Raw genomic sequence first — 23,982 nt, 5'->3', positions numbered from 1 at the left:
TAAAAAGTCGTTATTAGTGCATCTGGCAATGCTTTAAATAATTAACGGTAGTTATATACAAAATTTAAAATGTGGCAGCACAAACTTTATTTATTTTGTTTCCCTAAGAAAACATACATTTTCGTAATATATCTCTACATTAATTAATAAATAAGTTAACTAAAAGCAAATAATTGTTTTGTTAATATAAAATAAACAATTTATTTTCCCCGTTTTTTTTTCTTGCTAAATAAGATTGCCATATTGTTCGGAATTTTAAAACACCTTAACATAAATACAACTCTGCATACAACGAATAAAGCAAATAAGAAGAAACAGCAGAGAAATTGAATAATAAAAAAGAAGAATTAAAAATATAACCAGCCGATAATATTCTTAACAAAAATATATTTTTTTATTAGTAATTAACAATGAGCGCATGAGAATACAACGTTGAAAAGATTCGTGATTCGTTATAGAAGCGATTATTTCTTAAAATTGTATTTTTTCAAAAATAATAGAGAAAAGTTAACGCCATTAAAATAAATTACTAGTTATAAAAACAAATTTTGCCCAGAATTGCTCTAAGAAAATACCAATATAAAAAACAGTGCTTCTTCTGGGAGAAATCAAAAAAAGGAAGAAAAATAAGAATAAAACGAAATCAAAGTGCTTTAAAATAACCAACAACAACAATAACTACCAAGAGCAGTATTTCGTCGTCGTTTCCTTGTCCATAATATAAAAATAACAAAGAAGAAGAATACATATAATAAATATAAAAAAACGAGGAAAAATATAAAAATAAGAAAATATTTTTGTCTTCCTGCTTCATAAAAAAAGAAAGAATTACGTACCTAAAAAAAGTTTTCTCTTGCTGGTTTCTTGTTGCAATTTACTTGAAATAAATCCAACAGAATTTACAAGAAAATTTTTACGAAAAGAAAAATAATTTTTAGAAAAATTGTGCAATTGTTTTTTTTTGTTGTTTTTGTGTAAAACAGAAGAAAATTAAATTAGAAAAATATAAAAAAAAACACCAGTGAAAAATTATTATTAACGAAACCAAAAAAATTGGTATTAACGAAACAGGAGGGTTGGTGGGTCTCAATACGTCTGCCTAAAATAAGCTTTCAAATGTATTGATAATCGAAACAAATAGAAATAACACAATAATATCAACGATTCTTTTTATTTTAAAGAAAAAAAAAAGATAACGCAAATTCCCCATTTTAATTTGAAAGCATCAACATCATCATCATCATCGATAATAACATCATCAACACCAACAAAAGAACAAAGGAATATCATAATTATTATTATTGTTTTTGTTGCTGAATAATTATAAAGCAGCAGCAGCAACAGAACAATACAAAAGTAACAAAAAACAACATATAGAATAGAACAGAGAAGACAAGTACCACTTAACCACAAAAAGATATTCCAAAATATATAATTGCCATGGATCTTTCATATATTGTATGTAATGCAGCCAGAGAAAATAATTTAACTCTACTGAAGGTAAGTGTAATTTATAAATAAAAAAAAACATTTTACGTTTTACGCGAAAAAAGCAACCAGAACAAAGAACTGCCAAATGAATAGGTATCTATCTCGTAAATATCTTAAGAAAAATTAAGAAAATTCGCTAAAAAAAACTTTATGGGGAAATTCAACAGCAACAATAACATTAATTTGCTTATTTGTCTGTCTGCATCGCTATGATGGGTCTGTTTGTTTTTGTTTTGCGTTTAACAGGAAATGCAGCCGTTTGCCGTATGTGTTTTTGTTATGTTATTGTTTTTCTATTCTTATTTTGTTTTTTTAATGAGCTGCTTTGTTGTTATTTTATTGGGAGCAACGAAAACATTAAGATTTTATTTTAAATCCCCCCCAATATCCCACTATTTTGAGTTAAAAGACATAACAACGAATCTTATCTTTTGACACATTCATGTGCATGAGATTTCTATTGTTGCTGTATTGGTGACTAATCAATAAAATGCATGAAAAACTATTGACATAGAAAAAATATAAAAATAAATATTATGATTAAAATGCACTGGCAACACTTGCATTTATGTAGATAAAAAGACAAAAATACCAACAACTACATAAATGTACCGCAATGTTAGGAAAATTCTTATCGTTGTACAGCTGATTACTCTATTATTGTTTTTGTATAAAAGGCAAAAAGCCAGGGTTGGCAAAATTGGTACAATCTGATCTTCAAAAGTACACTGGTAGTACAACAATAATACATTTATTTTTATTTAAATTTATTTTCTTATTGAAATAATAAGTTAAAATTGTATTTTGTTTAACAAAATTCATACAACTACCGACTTCAGTCAATTATTTACTAAAATTTAGAGGTAAAATAAGCAATTCTTGTTTATATTGCCTCTCATATTGTAAAGGAACATAGAAAAGATTACAACCAGACTAAAAGTAATAAGTTTTGTCACAGAGTGTCAGGACAATAGGAACTTTGCACCAGAACGAACCGAATAATACTCGGCCTAAGATTATCAATTTAGCGATACGAAGGAACTATCGGCCACAGGCGAACTGCTACAACAAAAATGAAGAGTACAATGAGTTAAATAATGGTTTAAATTACCTTTTACTAGTATAATAACAATCATAGGATCTAGACAATGAATTAGTGTTTAGATTAGTATACCGCCTACTTTTAAGTTAGTCCACTGTTTTGCCTTAGAGTTCTGGTTTATAGACTATTTAGTCTTTGGACTAGTATACGGACTATTTTTTAGACTAGACAATATCACTAAATTAATGTTTAATATTTAGACTATTCTATAAATGTATCATTACTAAATAATACATATGAGTTGTTAACTACAAAAGTAATTCCGTTTTTCATCCCTGATAACAACGTTGAAAGAGGAACTCCATAATTGTTATAATTCTAATTAGATTGTATGACGGTTCTCAAAATCCATACCTTAAACAGTTGAATCTTCTAATTTATATTTTAGAGGAAAGATTTATTTCAAAAATATATGGGGTTCTTAAGTTTTTTCTCTCAGAAAGAACTATCAGCCTCAGTTTCTGTTGTAACAAAAACTAGCACTATGTAGACTCTCACCACTAAAGATTCGGAAAATTTAATGCAAAAATATTATTTCCTGAAGTTCAACAATCTTTTCCATTATTACAAAATTTCTCCTTATCAATATAAACAAAATCAAAAAAAAAAAAAAAAAAAAAAAAATAGATAAAATATGAGTTCACCCATAAAGCAAAAACGAACAAAATTGTTAATAAATTTTATCAACAAAAAAAAAATTATCGAAATAAAGCAATAAAGTCAAAGTGTTGAAATCAACTTCCTTTAAAAAGACTTTTTTCTTTGCAGTTCAATAAAATATATTCATTTAAATAAAAGACCTCTATGATTTGTATTTCATGTTTAAAAAGACATGCATTTAGTATTCATTCATTCACTCACTCAGACACAAACTTCCCTTCCATTTTATTAACATTTAGTGTGAATGACATTCATTTTTAGGTTAGGGTTTAGGTGTTCTCAATTTCTGCAGTGGCTATGGTAGTAGCTAAAAGCAATCTCTTGCAATTACATTAACAAAAATCTAAACAATCATTAGATAAATGTTTATCTTAAAAGTGTGTGTGTGTTTGTTAGTTGGTTAACTTTTATTTCTTATGTCTTTGGCAAATTTATTTTGCCATTATTATTATTTTTATTTGTTTTTGTTTTTTTCTATGTATTTTGTTTATTATTTGCTTTTGTTGATTCTAAAAGGTGCTAGCACAGTTTACAGATCAAAACGTAGTTTTATTTGCCGAATTTTAAGGTCAGTTTCTTGGTTGTTCGACCAAAGCTGGTTTACTTTGAACCCAATTGACGAAGCAATTTTTGTGTGTACTAACAAACTAACGTTTATTTGATTTTATTTGTTGTAGTATATATTTTGATTTAAATTATCTAATGTTTATATAAAAATTTGCCAATGTTGCTGTTAATTTGTTGTTTTAAAACTCTAAGTTTTGTTTTGTATTCTATATTCATTAATATGCACGTATCAAGTATATATTTTTGTGGTACATGTACCAGTAGTGTGTGTGTAGGTTATAAAGAGTTTAAAGACATAAAAATCTAAAATACTCAATTGTTAGATTTAAAGTTTTTTTTTTTAATTTATATACACGTTGAAAAGTAAAAGAAGGTCAAAGCACTCTTGACTCTATAGATTTTTTTGTTACTTTAAGTTTTTATTTTGTTTTATTACATATTTCTTTTCGTTGTGTTTGCTTTACATTTGTTCTGATTTATTTATTTTTTCTTTAGTTTTAAGACAAAAAGATCCCTTTGCTTTGATACGAGTTTACTTGAAAATTTGTAATAATAACATGTAATATTTTGAAATTTATTTCTTTTTGTTTCTTTATCAGAAAAATGATGACTAAAGGTTTTATTCATAAACTTTTATCAAAGGTTTATAAATTAATCTTTTATACAAAATTTGTTTTATAAACCTTTGATAGATGTTTATGATTAAGGCAGTGAAACTTTATATTTTTATTATTTTGTTGTTTTTTAAATGTGTTAATTTTTGTTATTTGTTAAATTAAGGCTTAAGTTTTACTATTTTTGAGAAACTCAAATTTAAATTAATGGAATTTAAACTTAATTATAAGTTACTAAAGTTTTTGCCCATTGCATTTGTAGTCCATTTATCTGCACTATAGAGCTTTAAGGCAAAGGTCTATTCTCAATTGATCAGAATTATTTAAAAACAAAAATTTTACATAACATATTATTTTTAATAATATTAAGACTTAGTGATACAGTAGAATTTCATGTTATTAAAGCTTTATAAAGAAGTACTTTAAAATACAAATTCGTTTAAGAATATGGAAGAAAATTTTAAATTAGTTTATCTGAGAAAATATAACAGTTAGAGTCCTCATTTTTTTGGAGGAAATTTAGTATCAACTTAAATGATTAATACATGAAATGTGCGGACTAGCATTAGATAATTTTTTTTGAGGAATTGTAGTATTTACTTTAATGTTTAGTACAAGAAATGGGCGGACTAGCAATAGAAGTAGTGTTTTAAATAAAAATATTAAAATAAGTTTAGTTAGGAAAATATTGTAGATAGAATATTAAAATTTTACACAAAAACCTTTAACATCCATGGGAATATTTATGAAAAATTGGTAGATTTTCATAAGAGGATCTTGGTACTTACCATATGAATTTAATAAATTATTAAAGCTAAAATTTAAACATTTTGCATAAATTATTTTAACATCCATGTGAACATTTGGCTAACAAATTGGAAGACAAGATTTTAGGGGCTTGGTATCTCCCATATAAATTAAATTAGAAAATTATTTTTCTAAGAAACTATTGAAGCTAAAAACTTTCATATTAATGTGAACATTTTTCAGAGGAATGGGTGTATTTTAATTAGGGGAGCTTGGCGACATCTCCCATATGAATTAAGTACAAAAATGTGTGTATATCCTTAATTTTGCACGAAGAACTGATATCAATATGAATATTTGCTATAAATGGGCAACGTCCCCCGGGCATGTATTCTTGATAAGTGTCACATCATGGTGTATTGCAATCCGGGCGAAGATAGGTGCTACCAATACCTGTGGTCTTTCGGGACTATGAATTGTTGTTGCCTGGCCTAGTAATTCGATAAATTGAAAAGAGGTCGAACCAGTGCACCATATAATCTGGTACTACGGTGACCAGTTGGCCGCAGGACTATGTCCTTGCTGATCAGTTGGTTGAGGTTGCTTCGGGATCCACGTAGTGGCTATGGTTAAAATCCAAATCGCAGAAAGAGGGTTGCTTGATAAAGACTGATACACGTTGAATATGATTTTCATGATCCATTTCTGTTGTCGTTCCTAGATTCTGGAGCGATACGAATTACATCGACATCGTCGAAATAGTTATTCACCCAAGATTTTAACTCCAGTTCTATGAAAAATAAAAATTGTTGTAAATTTTTTTTAAAAAAAGATTTTTATAAAAAAACATAAATTTTTTAATAAATCTCAAAATTTTCAATAAAAAAGGAGAATTTTTGAAATATTTCTAAAAAAAAAAAATCAAAATCTTAAAAAATTGATTCGAATTAAGTTTTGACATTGAAAATCAATAACAAGTTATGGATTACTAAAGAAAGTTTAATGATATTTTAATAATGACTTAAAAAAAGGTAAACAAATAGAAAACAGGAAATTTTAAATATTTTAAAATAATTTTTAATTTGGTTTTAAAAATTATTATTATTTTATAACAATTACACCATTAAATACTGTTACTTATACTAATTTAGAAAATATATACATTTAAAACAAATATAAGTCTTTTCTATATAAATATAATTATTTTATTTCAAGTGTTTGTCATTTAAAGTGTCTCACTTCTGATAAGATACATATATGTGTACTTCGTTTTGTTATTTTACTTTTAGACTAAAAAGATTTAAAAGTACAAGTAGTTTAAAGTAGTTTGTTTATTTTTTTCATTTTCAAATGAATGAAAAGAATCTGTAAAACTAAACTGGCGAAAAAAAGTGAAATGGGGAAATAAATATTAAAAGCAAAAAAATTTAAATAAATATATACATATTAAAATAAGCTTAAAAATGTACATATAAGCCGAAAATATGCAAATTGTATGTAATTGCTTTTTTTATTAATTAATATAACAAAAAAATTAAAAACATGTGTGCACTAGCTTGTTCTTTGTTTATAAATTTTTATATTATTTAAATTCTTGTTTTTTTAACGTATTTTTGTCTATGTTGCTTAATATTTTTATATATGTATGTAATTGATCGATAGTCATCACAATCACGAATGACTGAGTGTCTGTCTGTTTGTGTGTATGTCTGTCTAGCAGTCAGTTAGTCAGTCATTTGTAAAATAGACAGAAATTATTTCAAGTCATCAACCGATTAACCAGTGAGAATGTTGAGCTTTTTTTTCTTCAATTTATTAACTAACAATAGCAATAAGTATTTTGTTGATTCTATACTTGCTGCCTGCCGATCATACTTGTTGTCGTTGTACATAAAAAACAAACTGTCAGTTATTTCTTTTTTTTCATTTATTTATTTATGTATGTTTAATATTAAATAAACTACTTACTCTACCGAGTATGTGTAAAATTGGCTTTTTAAGAGAGACACATTTTTTTATAAGAAAGCTTGATGTGACCAACTAGTTCTTAAAAACGAAGTCTATATATGTAAGGTTTAGAAGCAAAGATAGCTATCTAAAATTTTAATTTAATAACAAGATTTGTAAAGATAACTTCATTACAATTTTGTTTATTATTCAATATAATTTAAAAAAATTTAGATTAAATCCCTTTCAACATTTTAAGCCTCTAATAAAAATAAAATTTGATTTAAATTTAAAAAAAAATTCTTCTTTGTTAAAGGTTTCCGGGTGGCTTTTACTTTTCGTTACGTTAAATTAACTTAAACGATTAAATATTTGGAAATGACTTTGTAAATATTTAATTTTCCTTATTTGCTTTTTGTAAATCGTATAAATAAATTCCCATAATTCATGTATTAAACGATACTTACCTAAAATAAAAACAAAAATAAAATAATTACTAAATTTAGTCATTTGGAAATGAAATTTACTTTTAATATAATTCTTCTCTCTCTCTCTCTCTACCAAAAACCAAATTGTAAATTAATCATATATCTGTAGCAGTAGCTGTAACTAACTAATAAATAGCTAACGGTAAAATGATTAAATAAACAATAAATAACAAATTCACAAAACAAAAATACTAAAATCACACACAAATATTGATTATAACAACAAACTGTCATGTGTTTAATCGATAGCAGTAGCTGCTGCAACTACAGTATGTGGTTTAATATTTATAATGATGATGATGTAGTTTTTAGTAGACGTTAAAAATGTTTGGTTAAATGCAGTGTACACTTAATAAGGTAGCCTCGTCCGCACAGCTGATCATCAGCTTTTACAATCTTATCTGTCAAAATTCCTGTTTGTTTACATAGAAAAAAAATCGCAAAAGGTGTAAAAATTTTAAAAAGTGAAGAAAATTATGGTTTTAAAGGAGTTTTCTAGGTCAATCGTGATTAAATGTCTTTGTTATCCTTCTCTCTTGATAAAAAAAGAAAATCTTTAGCTCCGGCATACGTTCCAAATCAGTTTCAACTATTTTTAACACGACCAATCACTTTTCACAAAAAACACGTTTAATTCGGAAAATTGGTCTTCCCAATAGATATAGTTATGATTTTCAGACATTCCACGTTTAATTAATATAATATATTAATATTAATAGTTAAAAATTTTTATAATTGCTAAAAACTCATATTTTTATTGTGTTTATTTGTTGCTTTTTCATTCTACACACACAGCTTTTTTTGACAGATGGGATTATTCTACAATAACAAATCGCCTGTTGTTTTTGTATTGTTGTATTTGTTGTAGCGACGAGGCTACCTTATTAAGTGTACACTGGGTTAAATGTTTATATTATACTAATTCTGTAAATCATTGTAGAGAAAAAAAACAACAAAAATGTCTAATTTTTTACAAAAATTCAAATATCAGTTTCCTGGATGTAGTTCCTAAGAATTTTTCAATCAATATTGATGAGGATTGTTATATTACTCCTAAAATATTTGAATCTAGAAAGGACAGCAAAAGAGTTTTTGCGTTTCTCTCTTGTTATAAGCTGTAAACTTTGAAAGCTAGTTTTGTGCTAGTTTATACTGTAGTTTCAGTTTAAAGACCAATCTATAGTCGAGCCTCTAGGCTTTTCTCTAGGCTAGTTTATATTCTAGCCTATAGCATTGTCTACAATCAAGTCTATAGTCCAATTTATAGTCTAGTATTTAGTCTAGACTTTAATCTATTTTATAGCTTAGTCCATCTAGTCTATAGTCTAGTCTAGTCTAGTCTAGTCTATAGTGTAGTCTATAGTCTAGTCTATAGTCTAGCCTATAGTCGAGTCTATAGTCTAGTCTATAGTCTAGTCTATAGTCTAGTCTATAGTCTAGTCTATAGTCTAGTCTATAGTCTAGTCTATAGTCTAGTCTATAGTCTAGTCTATAGTCTAGTCTATAGTCTAGTCTATAGTCTAGTCTATAGTCTAGTCTATAGTCTAGTCTATAGTCTAGTCTATAGTCTAGTATATAGTCTAGTCTATAGTCTATTCTATAGTCTAGTCTATAGTATAGTCTATAGTATAGTCTATAGTCTAGTCTATAGTCTAGTCTATAGTTGCTTAAACTAGTACATTCTGAGATCACTTTGACCCCAAAAATACTAAGATCTTGGATCTTTCTTTTGAAAAAATACATTTCTGCCTTTGTTAAAAGAAATTATTTCTTTTGGTTTATTAAATATAACTTTTTACATTTTTCTTGTATTAAAATTGTTTGTAATATATACAAAAGTTTTCAATGATCAACAAAAAATCTTGGAAATCGGGAAGTGAAAAAATAAGAAAAGCTTCCGGAAAATGTTTCAAGGAAATTGTCGTGATCTTCAGAAAGTTACAATTTTTTTCAGTTTTAATTTTGTAATCAATCGATTAAGATAAAGTGTGTCAAAAATTTATATTAAAAATATAATTTATTCCAAAATTAACATTTTATAAATATGTTCAATGAAATTAACATTAGACAGTTATAGGTCTTTGACTTCTATTGTTTTTTTTAATAAATTATATAAAATACAATTTTATTTTGTAAAATCATCGCAGAATAGAAAAAAAAACTTAATTTGAAATTCAATTAAACACGCAGAACATAAACGTGCGATTAAATTTATTCTTTAATCGCAAAATAATTTGTTCTGACATTGACCGATATTGTAACGATTGTTTGTTTGTTTGTTTAATCGATGAATTTATTTAAAATAACCGATTAAATGAATATGAACGAAAGAAAAAAATCTAACAAAAGAATACAAACGCTAAATTGTCGTAATGTGCAGTTAATAATATTAATAAGAGGCGCTGACTTATTAATAATTAATTAACAACAACAAAAAATAACACAATAATAAAAAAATAAAACTAAACCAAAAAAAATAAAAATAAAAACAAAAATAAATATAAACAAAAACACTGTGTGTATTTTTTTTGTGGTTTTTGTATGTTTGTTTTATTGCTTGTTAATTTGTTTGAACCGGAATAGTTTACGAATTTATAATACTTCCGCTTAACTGACGGACTAACTGACTGACTACTTGCCTGTCACACCAACACACAAACTATTTACTCGTGCGTAGCCGCTGCCATCGTCTACGTTGTTGTATAATCGTAATAGCAGCAAATATGAAGAGTAATAAATATTTTTCATATACTTTAAGCCACTATAGTCTCTGGAGAATGTATAATAAGTTTGTGCTGATGTTTGTTACGACTATCTTCAACCTTAAAGCACTCCAAATGACTGAGATTCATTTCATTCTAATAGCCATGACCTTTGTTTCCTGTAAACTCAATAAGGTCCGCATTTTGGAAGATAATTTGGATAGTGATCTATTAAGGTCACAACTAAATTTGTTTTAAAATGGTTCCTCTACTTACGCAACGGCCAAAGAAATGTCCTTGTAATAACATTTCTCTTACAGATCAGTTTACAATGTAAAAAAGCTTAAATACAAGTTCTACATTTAAAAATTAGGGTAACATTTAGTCGATATTGATTGACTTTATAATTTCCTACTTGTTTGTTGTAAGTTAGTTTATTTTTGTTTTTATTTTTTCGCTGTATGTATGCGTTTTGTTTTTGTTTACATTCGAGATTGAGATAAAAACAAACATGTTTTATTATTTCATTCTCAATAATAAACATTTTTGCCACTACATATTTCAATTTTTAAGTTTTATGATATTTTTTGAAGCCCTTGGAATGAGTTTTTTTGTTTGTTTGTTTTTAATTCCTGTTAGAAGGCAAACTATAATTTTTAGTTTTTACAATCTGTTCTGGGTCATACATACATATACAAAAAAGTCCATATAAAATCACACACACACATTTACATGTTTGCCGTTGTTAAATACACTTTCATATACATATATATTTACATTAATAATAAATGTATTTTTTAACAAAGAATTCTGTGACAATGAATCTTAACAGAAATCTACTTTATGGCCATAAATTTATAAAGAATGTTTTTATTTTTGATTGACATGTGTGTTGATTTTAATAGTTTATTGTTTTTTTTCTGTAAGCATTTTTATTTTGTTGTAATTAAACACAGTAAATAGTGCAGTTAATTTAGTGCAGTTTTCTAGGTACAGTGGGGTTGAGAAGAAGAATTATCTTTACAAAATAGATTTAAAAGATATTTTTACAAAAAGCTTTTCATAGTATTTCTTATAAAATGCTTTTTATAGAATTTCTCACAAAAGCTGGTCATAGCTTTTCAACAAAAAAGCTTTTTTGTAAAAAAAAAATTTTTTCAGAATTTTTTTTTTTTTTTTTGGAAAAATGTCTTTTTTCATATTTTTTTTTTTTTTTTGGAAAAATGTCTTTTTTTCATATTTTTTTTTTTGGAAAAATGTCTTTTTTTCATAAAAGCGCTTTTATATAGAAAGCTTATTAACGCTATTTCTACAAAAATCTTTTTAAAGTATATTTTAGAAAAGCTTTCCATAATCTTTCTCACAAAAGCTTTTCAGAGCATTTTCATAGAAAAACTTTTTTATAAAAAACTTTTTTTTCATAAAAACTTCATTTTAAATAATTTTTTCAACAAAAACATTTTTATATAGAAAGCTTTTTAATGCTTTTTCTTTATACAAACTCTTTTTCAGTGGATTTTCATAAAAAGCTATTTTTACCTTTTCCATAAAACCAGGGAACATTTGAATTAAGCTTTTTCACAAAAAGTTTTTTTAAGTTTTATTTAATAAAAGGCTTTTATCTCTTTTTAAAGCTCATATTAAGAACATTTTTATTCCACAACCATTTTTTTGAGAGTTCTTTTTTATATAAAAAAATTTTTAAGCTTTTTTACAAAAAAAAAAAAAAACAAACTTTAGTTTGCCTACCAATGATATTCACAAAAAAGCTTTTAGATAGCATTATCAGATTATTTACATAAAAAGGATTTTTCATAAAGAAAATTTTTTCTTCAAGCTTTTAACTAAAAAGCCTCTTTAAGTTAAAGTCTTTAAGTTGTCCATAAAAAGCTTTTTTATGTATATGATCATATAATTTAAGTGTATATTTTTATAAATGAAATTTTTGAAAAATGTTTTTCTTAAAAAGCTCTAATTTACATTTTTTCCAAAGTTCTTTGGAAAATAGCTAAGCTTTTATTTCAGAAATATTAAAAAAGAAAAACATTCTTAAGGTTAAAAAAAAAAAAATATAAACGATATTCTCAAAATACTTTCAAAGCTTTTTTCGAAAGCTCCAAAAAAGTTTTTGAAAGCTTTCTTGCAAAACTACTTTTTTATAAAAAATTTAAAAAAAGAAAAACTTTTTTATTAAAGCTTTTTAACATAAAATAAATATTCCACAAAATTTTTTGTTTGACAAAAACTATTTTAAAATCGTTTGCAAAAAAAACTTTCAAAAGTTTTTACTTTAAAAGCTTTAATTTTTCTAGCATATAAAATTATAATCGACAACATTTTAATAAAATAAACTTTTAAACTTAAACTTTTTAAAAAAATACTAAGGAAATCTTATTTTTAAAAAAGTTACAATAACATTCTTTTAAATTAATAAACAATTGCTATAATTTTTTTGCAACTTACACATTTAAGTAGTATATATTTTTTTTTTAATTAATAGCAACTACCTACTCAAAGTTAACAACACAATTAAACAAAATTATTTTGTCTGAATTCTGTGATAAACAAAAAATAACATTAATTAATTTAATTTAAGAAAACATTAGAAAACACTTTTTATTATGATACATAGTAGCTGTTAACTGCACAGTATTTAGGCGGTAAATTTAGTCATATGTTAAAGTTTGCTTTTTAAAGCATTCAGAGGTGTATGTTTAAATGGTCTAGGTCGTTTTGACCTTAGTTTACCTTTAAATATTTAAATGAAAACATTAATTTTAGTGTTGTATTAAAAGATTTAAAAATTTTATATATAAAAAAAAAAATAAAAAATTCAATAACATTAAATCAAAATGGTGGTGTATAACTGTTTTGTTATAACTACAATGCTGCATGTATTGTAAGCAAATAACGGTTTTTATTTAAGAGGATGCATATTTATTAAAGTTGTTGTCGCTGAGATTTATCTTTTAGCAAAATGTCAAGGTTAAATGAAAGAAAGAAAAAAATATATATTGAAGCACCAAACAATTAAAGGTCAAACTAAGTTGATTTTAAGCAAGATTTCTGTTTTAAGGGGGTTGAGGAAAGTAAAAGTACATATTAAGAGATTACAGTTTTTTTTTTAACTTAGATTTATACTACAGTTATGGAGAACTTAATGAGAAATGTTTTACAAATTTCTTTTTACTTAAGCAGTGGTGGTATTGTAATTAGCCCAACCAATACTTTTTTCTAAACTATCTTAATGGTGGTTAAAACTGGGAAAACTTAAGAGCTTTTAATTACCAGATGGAAGCTAAGTATTTAAGGACTATGCTTGTTAGCAAGTTTTCATGGAAAGAATTTACTCTTATAAGGATGAAAAGGAGATTCAATGTCTACTTCATATGCAAGAATTGTAAAGGAAAGTATTGGCGTCTGCAAGATGATATCGTAAATAAGATTTAAATATTGGTTGTTAGGCCTAGTCTGAAAGTTAGAAAAAGGACAGCTATCCGAAGATGCTCAATAAACCCAAGTTGTACCTCTCTTTCTCTTACTGGTTCCAGTAATAGTAATCCACAAGAAGCCTTGAACATCATTCTTCATCTGTCTTATCTGTAGTCTACTAGAACTTATCAAGTACGTCTACTAGAACTTCTCTTGTGAAAAATAGACTTCAGGAAAATTCCTCTAATGGAATTCCAGACTATGTAATGGGTGTGCACTTTTTACGGTCTAGTCCAAGATGATTATCAGCACGAGTATTAGACTTAATATCGCTGTTACCGTTATAAAACGATCCTTCAGACTGACGAATATAGGTTTTTACAAAAAGGAGTCATCCTCTAGCCAATTATATCGATCTAGGGTTGGCTGTGACATTTTATGACGATAGTGGAGCTACTTTTAGCTCCAATGACAATTAATTGTAGAAATGGTTGCAGATTGTAAAAATGCTTATAAATCTTACATTAATAGAATGTTTGATAATAGACTGTGATGAGTACAGAAGCACTGTACATGGTAATGAGGTTGATAGAATTGTAGATTGATTTTCAAGAGAATACATGACATTATCAATTAGTAGTAGAATGTATTGCAAAACGAAAATGACCAAAACTTGATCTGAAGACTTCCATGACACTTACATATGTAGAAGATGCAGAAGAACTAGAGACGGTTTAACTCCTAAGGTTCAATTTTCTAGAGTACAGAATATGATATCTAGGGGAAATTGCGGGACTTAAACCTTTACTTGACTGTTTTTTAGGGAGTTTCAGATTCTGTCACAACTATTTCTACGGTAAAACTTCTATATTCTTTTGGTTTTTTTTCAAGTATTTTGTTTGTCTTTCTCTTTATCTTCAAGCTCTACGATGTAAAACACATTTACGGGGATTCACACGGTCGTCATAAAGTCATATATCAAAAAAATATAACACGAAAAAATATGACTGCGGTAAGCAACCCTGTTATTTTTAATACGTTCGGTTGCCGCCAGTCAGAAAAAAAGCAAACTAAATATTCTTTCTTTTTTTTAATTGAATTTTATAAAAATTAATAACTTTTTTAAATATATTAATAAAATCTAATTAATTTTGAAGTTATAGAACTTTGCACAAATTTGTGTCATGTTTACGTACATAAAACATATTTTCAATTGCGGTCACTTCTAAATACTATCACCGGCTCGATGAAGAGCTTTTACTTTTTGACTTTGATTTACACAGTTTAGTTATGACAAAACTATAAACATGGTATTATTATTATTTTAAGACTTTTTTCTTTGAGGCACAACAACAATTTTTTTAAACTATCATAAAACTTTAGTATTTTATGACAATACGACTTGATAGCACACCGTGTGAATACCCCAATTATGTTCTTTACTAACCAAACCTTATTACAAAAATTTTAACTTAAGTTCGAAAAATTTGTATAATTCTAACTTAAGTTCGAAAAATTTTTAAAACTGTTATAAACTGAAGAATACTTTCAAAACTAACAAAAACCTAAAAGTCAACAGAAAAACTTTTTAAGAATTGTATGAGTATCAAGTTTATTTATAGGTGAGAACTTATACGAGCAAGTACTTAATTATTTGTCTTTTAAAACAAAAACAAAAAAATTAAAACAATCAAGGTCATGTGCACTCTACTTGAAATGATTTAATAGAAAGACCGCTAGACAAACAGTCAGATGTTAATCATCACATCAATAGATACGCAACGCAATTTTGATAACTTATTTATTAAAGTGGTTCTGTCGATCATTCGAGAGTCATATTGATAGAGATATAAACCAGAATCGTTTATGAATTATTAAAAACTAGTCGAACTATCCAGTAGAGTGTATGTATAAACTACAGACTGGTTTAAAAGTTTCATTTCATTAACTATTAGCTAGTTGTCTGTCTGTCTTAACACCCGTGTATGCAAAGTTGAGGATTGATTGTATTTTAATTTCGAATTCAATTTTCTCTTCCTGATCGTTAAGAATGAAACATGCTGTTTTGAATTTTGAAACAGTATATAAATTGAAAAAAAAAAATTATAAATTCAATAATTATTTAAATTATTAAAATTGAAAGTTATATTTAGATAAAGTTAAGTTTTGTTTTTTTTGCAAAAACTAGTTAAATTACTTTTAATAAAAAAATACCTGCCTCTTTTTTAAGATTTTTCTATTGGTTCCTTGTTTTAACTAATTTTCATTAAAACTTGTTTAATTGCATGATTAATCAATTTTTCACTCGTTATCTATTAGTAATTTTATTATCTAAAAAAAAAAAACAAATTCTTAAGAAAATAAACGTGAATTTTTCGGTAATTTTTTTTGGTATTTGTTGTTGGGATAATTATTAATATTTAATATAACATGATGCATACGTAAGTTTGCATATTTTACTTTTAAATATTTATGAATCATTAAATGTCATTAAACGCGTTTTACTTATTGTTTTATAAATAAAGATTCGATAAAAATAAATATGTATACATAACAATTAATAAGAATAATAAAATTTTTGTGATATGTATTTTTATCATTCTGAACTTAAAATTCTAATCAAGCTTTAAATGTTTAATAAATGCATATATTCAGGCTCAATTTGAAATTGTTTATTATATTCGATCATGTTTTCAAAAATAAAGAATTTTGAAAAAAAAACTTTGACTTTAATTTTTGATTATATTTTATTCCTAGAAAATTTAAAAAAAACAATAATAAAATTTATATTTCTCTTCGGTACAAATATCTTCTTTGTCTAAATTTGTTTGTTTAATAACAAAATTTATTACAAACAGACAAAAACAACAAATTAAAAAGTCCATTTTTATTTTAGGTGCTAAAATCTTGGAAATTTTTCAAAATAGTATATGCGCCTTTCTAAAACATAAATTTCTATTTTTTTTTCACATTTTAACAAATTTGTTTTAAATAAAGTGTCTGATACCTATTTAAATCACGTGCTTAATTCCTATTTAAATTCTAAAAGGATTTTACTTAATTTCGAATGTATGTTTTTTCCATAACAAGACATAAATTAAAAACAAATCTAATTGATTTTCGAATTTAAAATTTCGATCGGTTTATATTCTGAACGAGTATATTGAAGATATAAAATTAATAATGGTGAACAATTAGAACTAGAAATGAATTAGAACTGAATTAGAACTGAATTAGAACTGAACTAGAAATGAACTAGAACTGAACTAGAACTAAACTAGAACTGAACTAGAACTGAACTAGAACTGAACTAGAACTGAACTAGAACTGAACTAGAACTGAACTAGAACTGAACTAGAACTGAACTAGAACTGAACTAGAACTGAACTAGAACTGAACTAGAACTGAACTAAAACTGAACTATTAGTGAACTAGAACTAAAACTTGAACTTAAGTTTGAATTTATATTTCTCAGGAACTAGTTAAAAGACTTCCTAAGCTTAAACTTTTTATTAAATTAAAAACAAGTCTAAAAATACCTACTTACTTTCAAAGTTGGTTAAAATGAAAGTGGATAAAAAAATAAACATATTCACTAATTTATGAAAAAAGTAGAAAAAAAAATAAATATTTTAATATTCTAGTTTGTAGTCAAGCAAACAACTTGGCTAATATATTAAAGCAAAAGAGAATTTAGTGGTAAAAACAAACTAGTTAAAACTTTTTTGAAAGTTGCTATAGTTACCAATTAATTATAATATTATTTAATATGTTATTTAAAATTTTTTACATTTTAAACAATTTCCTAATATTTAATTTAAAAATAAGTATTTTCTTTTTAGTTAATTTGTCAACGTAACGTAAGAATCATTAAAGTTGGCAGCGAGCTGTGTTGATGTTTTTGTCTTCATTGCAAAATGTTGTTTTTTTTTGCGTTTTTTGTTATTGTTTTTTTTTTAATTTATTTTTCACCCATTTTTATTTTTAGATACACATGGTTTTTGCAAACAAAATAGTTTTTATTTTAGTATAGTATTTTTCTTCTTCTGTTTTGTAAATTTTGTTGTGTTTTTTTTTTCTTCTTATTTCATTCAACTCTTCAATGCATTGACATTGTACGAGTTCATTGCCAAGTTTATATTGAAAATCGAATAAGAATAAAATAATAATAAAAAAAACACTAAACAATATAAACTAAAAGAAAAAAAAATAACTAAAACAGACCGAAAAATTGCGTACAAAAGACCCATCGACTAATCAAACTAGAAAACAATTGTGTCGTTCCTATAGTGTGTAGATGAATATGTAATAGTGTAGCTAAACAGTAGTGATGGTTGGTTAATTTAATTTGTTGGATGGGCTTTAAAAATAAAACTAGACTCGATACCATTTACACCGACTATGTGCTATTATTAGTATTATTAGAGTGTTTTATTTAGCGGCAGTTTGTTGCCATGAATATATGTTTTTTTTGAGAGACAATACGGAAGCGTTTAATTATGATGATGAGTAATAAATCGTTATGTATTGTTTCTTATGAATATTTTTAAATGTCGTTAAACTAAACAAATAATAGGAAACCCCCCTTAGGTAATTTGAGTTACACTTTGGAAATGATGTTTTCTTAATATGGATTTTCTAGTCATTAGAAAATCTTATCTTTTGTCGAGATTTCATTGTTTAGAAAAAATTTTGTTAAAATTGTATAAACTACTTTTAAAATTTGTATTTATTTTATTTATAATTTCGCGTTTTTTTCTGTAGAAAACACTTGCAAACTTTTTCCGCTTTTTATAAGAAATTTCAAGTAAATTCCCTGTAATTAATGATAGAAGAATACAAATTATTTAAACAATTCTATAAATATTGATTGTTATCATCAAAAAATAACAATTGTCTTTAAGTATTCATGGAGAATAAATTTAATTTTTCCTTTTTTGTAAAAAAATTAAGGGGACTTTATATATCGAAAAATGTTTTTTTTTTTCTTATATAGGGTATAAGGGGGATCATTCGCCATAGGGGCACATGCAAATAACTGTAAAACCGAGTAATCGATTTTATCGCATTATTAAATTTTGTTTTCGTTTATCGATTATCTATCATCCCTGAAAATTTGAAACATTAACTTTACATATGATGGGAGGTAGACATGATTAATTGTTTTTCAAAGGGCTGTGAAAATATTTCACTGTGTGAACTTTTTGTGCTAACTTATTTGGTTTTTGTGATAGAGAAAATATATTGGTCAGTATTAGAGTGTCAATAATAGTGAACAAAAAGACATAATAAAATTTTCGATAATATAATTTGAAGCCCGAAAAAAATTGAAACTAAACCCCAGAACTGCCCGTGGGGCACATGCGCCAAACATATGTAATGCTTGTGATGTAGAACAAAATTTGGTTAAAATATAGAAAAATGATTTTGAATTTTAATTTTTTTTTGAAAAATTTTTATTAAAAATAAAAAATGATCAACTAATTTCCTATTCTTTCTTTATCTTTTCAGAATGCTCTCAATGGCAGATCAGCTTCAGAGATTGCAATGCTTATATCATCAAAAGTTAACGGGGCCACACCCCTGGTTATATCCTGCCGCAATGGACACAGTGAAATTGTAGAATATTTATTGACATGGTGTCAAGCTGATGTTGAACAGGTCGGCTCCGTTAGTTTTGATGGTGAACCAATTGAAGATGCTCCCCCACTCTGGTGTGCTTCGGCTGCCGGTCATTTGGGCATAGTAAAGTTATTAGTAAGACATGGCGCTAATGTTAATAGTACAACACGTACAAATTCAACACCCTTAAGAGCGGCCTGCTTTGATGGTCACTTTGAAATAGTTAAATTTTTAATACACAATGGAGCTGACTTTGAGGTAGCGAATCGTCATGGCCATACTTGTTTAATGATTGCCTGCTATAAGGGACATTTTAAAATTGCCCAGTATTTATTATCGTTAAATGCGAATGTGAATCGTTGCAGTGTTAAGGGTAATACCGCCCTGCACGATTGTGCCGAATCGGGTTCTTTGGAAATTTTACAGTTGCTCTTGAAGCATGGTGCCACAATGGAGGTAGATTATTATGGCATGACACCACTGCTGGCAGCTAGTGTTACAGGTCATTTGCCGATTGTAGAACATCTTATCACATTGCCCAGTGTTAGTCGTGAAAGTCGTATTGATGCTTTAGAACTATTGGGTGCCACATATGTGGATAAGAAACGTGATATGGTTAGTGCATTATCATTGTGGAGACGAGCCATGGAGGAACGTAATCAGGAGCCAAAGATACCCAAAGTAGTGAATGAGCCTATTGCGGCCTACGAATATGTATCAGAAGTGACAACAATTGAGGATTTAGAAGAGCTGGTTTTGGATCCGGACGAAATGCGTATGCAAGCTTTGGTCATACGTCAGAGAATATTAGGTCCAACACATCCCGACACAAGTTATTATATACGTTTTAGGTAAGTATAACTATCTAAGGTAATGGAAATTAAAAAAAAATTATTAAATATATTTCTTTGTTCTTGCAGAGGGGCCCATTATGCCGACGCAGGTCGTTTTGACCGTTGTATTGATCTTTGGACTTATGCTTTAACTATGCAACAAAAAATCTTACCACCCCTCAGTCCCATGACACAGTCTTCTCTTTTGTCTTTTGCTGAATTATTCAGTTTTATGTTGATGGAAGCTGGCCGCTTGCTGCCTCGTGGCCGTGTGGTGCCTCCCATTGAGGCTTGCGATATGCTTATGATTTTCAATAAGGCTGTCTTAGAGGTTGAGAGAGGTTTGTCAAACTATCAAATGCTACAATCCGGTGCAAACGTCTCCTCCTCACTTGCAGGACAAAGTTGGTCGATGGAACAGCAGAAAAGTGCCACAACCTCATCGCAGCAACATCAGACACCGCAGCAAACATCGACACCGTCTCAACAGCAGTCACAACAGTCTGTTACAAATGTACACGATTGCAATCATGATCCCAATGCTTTAAGTCGTGCTCTTGTTAGTGCTTTACATATTGGTTGTCTATTGGCCTGGTTGGTTGAAGATGAGACTTTTTGCCCGAAAATGCGTCGTGATATTTTGGTGGCACTTTATAAATTAAATCGTCTTAATGTGGCGGTACGTTCGGGTCGCACAGCTTTGCATTATGCTTGCTATAGAGAGGGTACTCTTGTTGGCCGGTATCCGGCTTGTCAGTTTCCTTCTCCATCTTTGGCTAAGGCTTTATTAGAGGTTGGTGCCGATCCCAATGCAATCGATGATGGTGGTAATACGCCTTTACATTTAGCTGCTATTGCCCAGCCGTGTCAAAAGGATATGGCAAAGATATTGCTGGATCATGGCGCTCATTTGGTAAGTTAGGTTGGCATTTTGTTTTGCAAAAACAAAGCTATAAAGAAATTTTCAAAATCTTTAACTAAAATTCACTGCTCTTTTGTTAAATACTTTTTGATTGATATTTTCTTTTTTATTTACAGGATGCCCGTAATAATGCTGGTGACACATTTGAATCTCTTATAAAACCCAAGAAAATCCATGAAATCTGCAATCCACTCAAATACACCACATTGGCCTGTCTAGCAGCGAAAACCATACAAAAATACAACATCAAATATGACTCAGTGCCCACAGCTCTACATAAATTTATAGAGATTCACTAAATCTTGTCGTTTTTGACTGCAGCTGTAACAAGCAGTAATAATTGAAACGAAAGAAAAAAAACAAAAGCAGAGGTAAAACAAAAAATTGTCCTTATTTTTTTTTTGTGTTTCCTGTATCCTGTGTTGGCTGTTTTAAGCAAACTTTAGCGTACTAACTCACTTATAAAAACGAACCTACCAAAATAAACAAAAAGAAAAAACAACGACTATATTTATACATTTATATATACATTTAAAAATATTCCTGTTTATTTTTTAAAATAACAATTTTCCTACGCTCACTCTCTCTTTAAAAAAGAGTCACGAAGTTGCAATCAACGAATTATTTTTTCTAAACAAATCTGTTACGTACATACACACACACAGTTAAAATAAAGAATTTATTTTATTCTTTAGCTGGTGACAAAGAAAAGTGAAATTTTGTATTCATCTAAACACGCTCATAAATGGAAAATTCTGAAATTCATTTTTTCACTGCTGTCTCCTTTAAACAGCTACCAACTCTACTCACTCCTTCTGTATAAATGTTTTATGTTTGTATATTCTATTTTTATATTATTTGTTTATTTGTACTTTTTTTTATTATTAAATTTATTATTATTATTATTATTATTATTATTATTATTATTTTGTTTCAACAATTATTTGCAACAGTAGCGAGTGGAGAGTATAAGCAGCAGCAATACTTTATAAGAGGCAGACATATTAGGCCACAATAATACCATGTAAATACCCATTAAATATAATAATAATACTAAATAATATGAAACAGACATGAATTTAAATTTGCTTTAATGCAATCTTAAACCAATTAAAAAAATACGATTTAATAACTATTGAATAGAAAAGTAACGACAGCAACAGGACATTGATTTGTTTGTTTGTTTCTCGTTATTTTTATTTCTCTCTAAACAAAAAAAATCGTTTTATAATGTTTATCATCGTTTGTATTAACTGTAGATATTTAATTAACTCTCTATCTCTTGGAACTGTTTATCATTAGTCTCTACTCTTTAATATCTTAAATTTAAATTACAAAAAACATAAACAAAAAACAAACATATAATGTATTAAACAAAAGTATATAAATATTTAATTATTAAATTTAGCAAACGCTTTGTGTTTCAATAGTTTCTAAGTTAGCTAGAGCTCTAGAATATGTGTTGAGTCCCTAGTGCACTCTCGAACACAATCTATCTACAGGCATAAATTGCTATTTTGTGAAACCGAGTCAAGTCAGCTCTTTCATATTTAAAATCATATAAAATTATAACGATAATAATATTTCAAAAACAAAAAAAGTAAAGAAAATATTAAAATATATTACACTTGCCTCTCCACTACAAAAAAAAAAAAAAGAAAAAAAAAACGCTACAACTATACAATATTTATTGCAAAACATCTACTCAAATTAATTAAATTAAATTGAAATGTATGTATGTATAAGTATTTGTATATGTGTGTAGTTAGGCTTGTGTTAGGCAAGTGTATAATTTGTAGTTCTTTCTTTTTGTTTTCTCTTAATAATCATAATTTTTAATAAGCATAATAATATTAATTATTAATTATAATACTACGTATGTAATGATAAACGATATTTTATAAGTGTGTATTAGTTTTTGAAACAAATTTAGCTAAAAGTCGAATTTGGCTCCCCCATTTTTATTCTCTTAAGAGCTAATTTTTGGGGGAGAGCAGGCTTTTTTTAAGATGTCTAAAAGATTAAGTTTAAAAAAAGGTTTAGTTTTCTTTTTCTAATTATTAAGACAAAATAAAACTATAACTAGAATAAACAATTTATGAAAAAAAACATTGGTAATGTTTGTTATTTTATTTCAATATGTAATTCATTTCATTTATCATTTCCTTATTTTACAAACCCTAGTGTTGTAAACATTTTATACTTAGAAATCATTAAAGGCAAGTTATTTGGCTCAATTTTTATTCTCAATAATTAAAAAAATGAAAGATTAATTAATATAAAAGTGTAACATTAGACTTAGACTTAACTATAATTCACATTGTCTAAATGATAGCTGAGCTAAGAATCTCATAGTTTTAACTGCAGTTCATACTATGGTTTAAAGAGAGACTATTGCCTTAACATGTCTTAACAATGTTTCTAAAAAAAGGAAATACTATCAGCCCCCAAAAAACCAAAAATTTTTCATACAAAATATACGATTGAAAAAAATAAAATAAGTACAAATCATCCCCCAAATGCATGAGCGGGATCCGCGGCTGGTCCAGTTTAAAGTAAAGTCTATAGTCCAGTCTATAGCCTTCTGTAGTCCAGTCTACAGAAACGTTTCTATTCCAGACTAAAGTAAATTATATAGTCCAAACTATAGTTCAATCAATAATTCAGTCTATAGTCCAGTCTATAGTCCAGTCTATCGTCTAGTCTATAGTTCAGTCTATAGTCCATTCTATAGTCCAGTCTATAGTCCAGTCTATAGCCCAGACTATAGTCCATTCCATAGTCCATTCTATAGACCAGTCTATAGCCCAGACTATAGTTCAGACTATAGTCCAGTCTATAGTCCAGACTATAGT

The 23,982-nt window shown here is 27.2% G+C and overlaps 1 protein-coding gene across 2 annotated transcripts; it reads left to right on the top strand.

The window, feature by feature from the left end:
- The first annotated feature begins 358 nt into the window (after positions 1 to 358).
- LOC111677687 (protein fem-1 homolog CG6966) lies at positions 359 to 22,769 on the top strand. Of its 2 annotated transcripts, XR_006940515.1 has the most exons (5): positions 359 to 1,500; positions 19,262 to 20,223; positions 20,293 to 21,118; positions 21,244 to 21,498; positions 22,081 to 22,769. XR_006940515.1 is itself a non-coding variant. In XM_023438851.2 (4 exons), exons 1-4 carry the CDS (start codon positions 1,441 to 1,443, stop codon positions 21,424 to 21,426), a joined length of 2,031 nt encoding a protein of 676 aa, XP_023294619.2. In that variant the 5' UTR covers positions 359 to 1,440; the 3' UTR covers positions 21,427 to 22,769. The 2 variants fall into 2 exon arrangements, 1 of the variants encoding a protein (XP_023294619.2); XM_023438851.2 differs by having other exon boundaries at positions 21,244 to 22,769.
- Positions 22,770 to 23,982: the final 1,213 nt, after the last annotated feature.

The sequence above is a fragment of the Lucilia cuprina genome, chromosome 4 (assembly GCF_022045245.1).
Source record: "Lucilia cuprina isolate Lc7/37 chromosome 4, ASM2204524v1, whole genome shotgun sequence".
In the NCBI taxonomy this organism is placed as follows: domain Eukaryota; kingdom Metazoa; phylum Arthropoda; class Insecta; order Diptera; family Calliphoridae; genus Lucilia; species Lucilia cuprina.
This window is presented reverse-complemented; position numbering and strand designations above follow the sequence as displayed.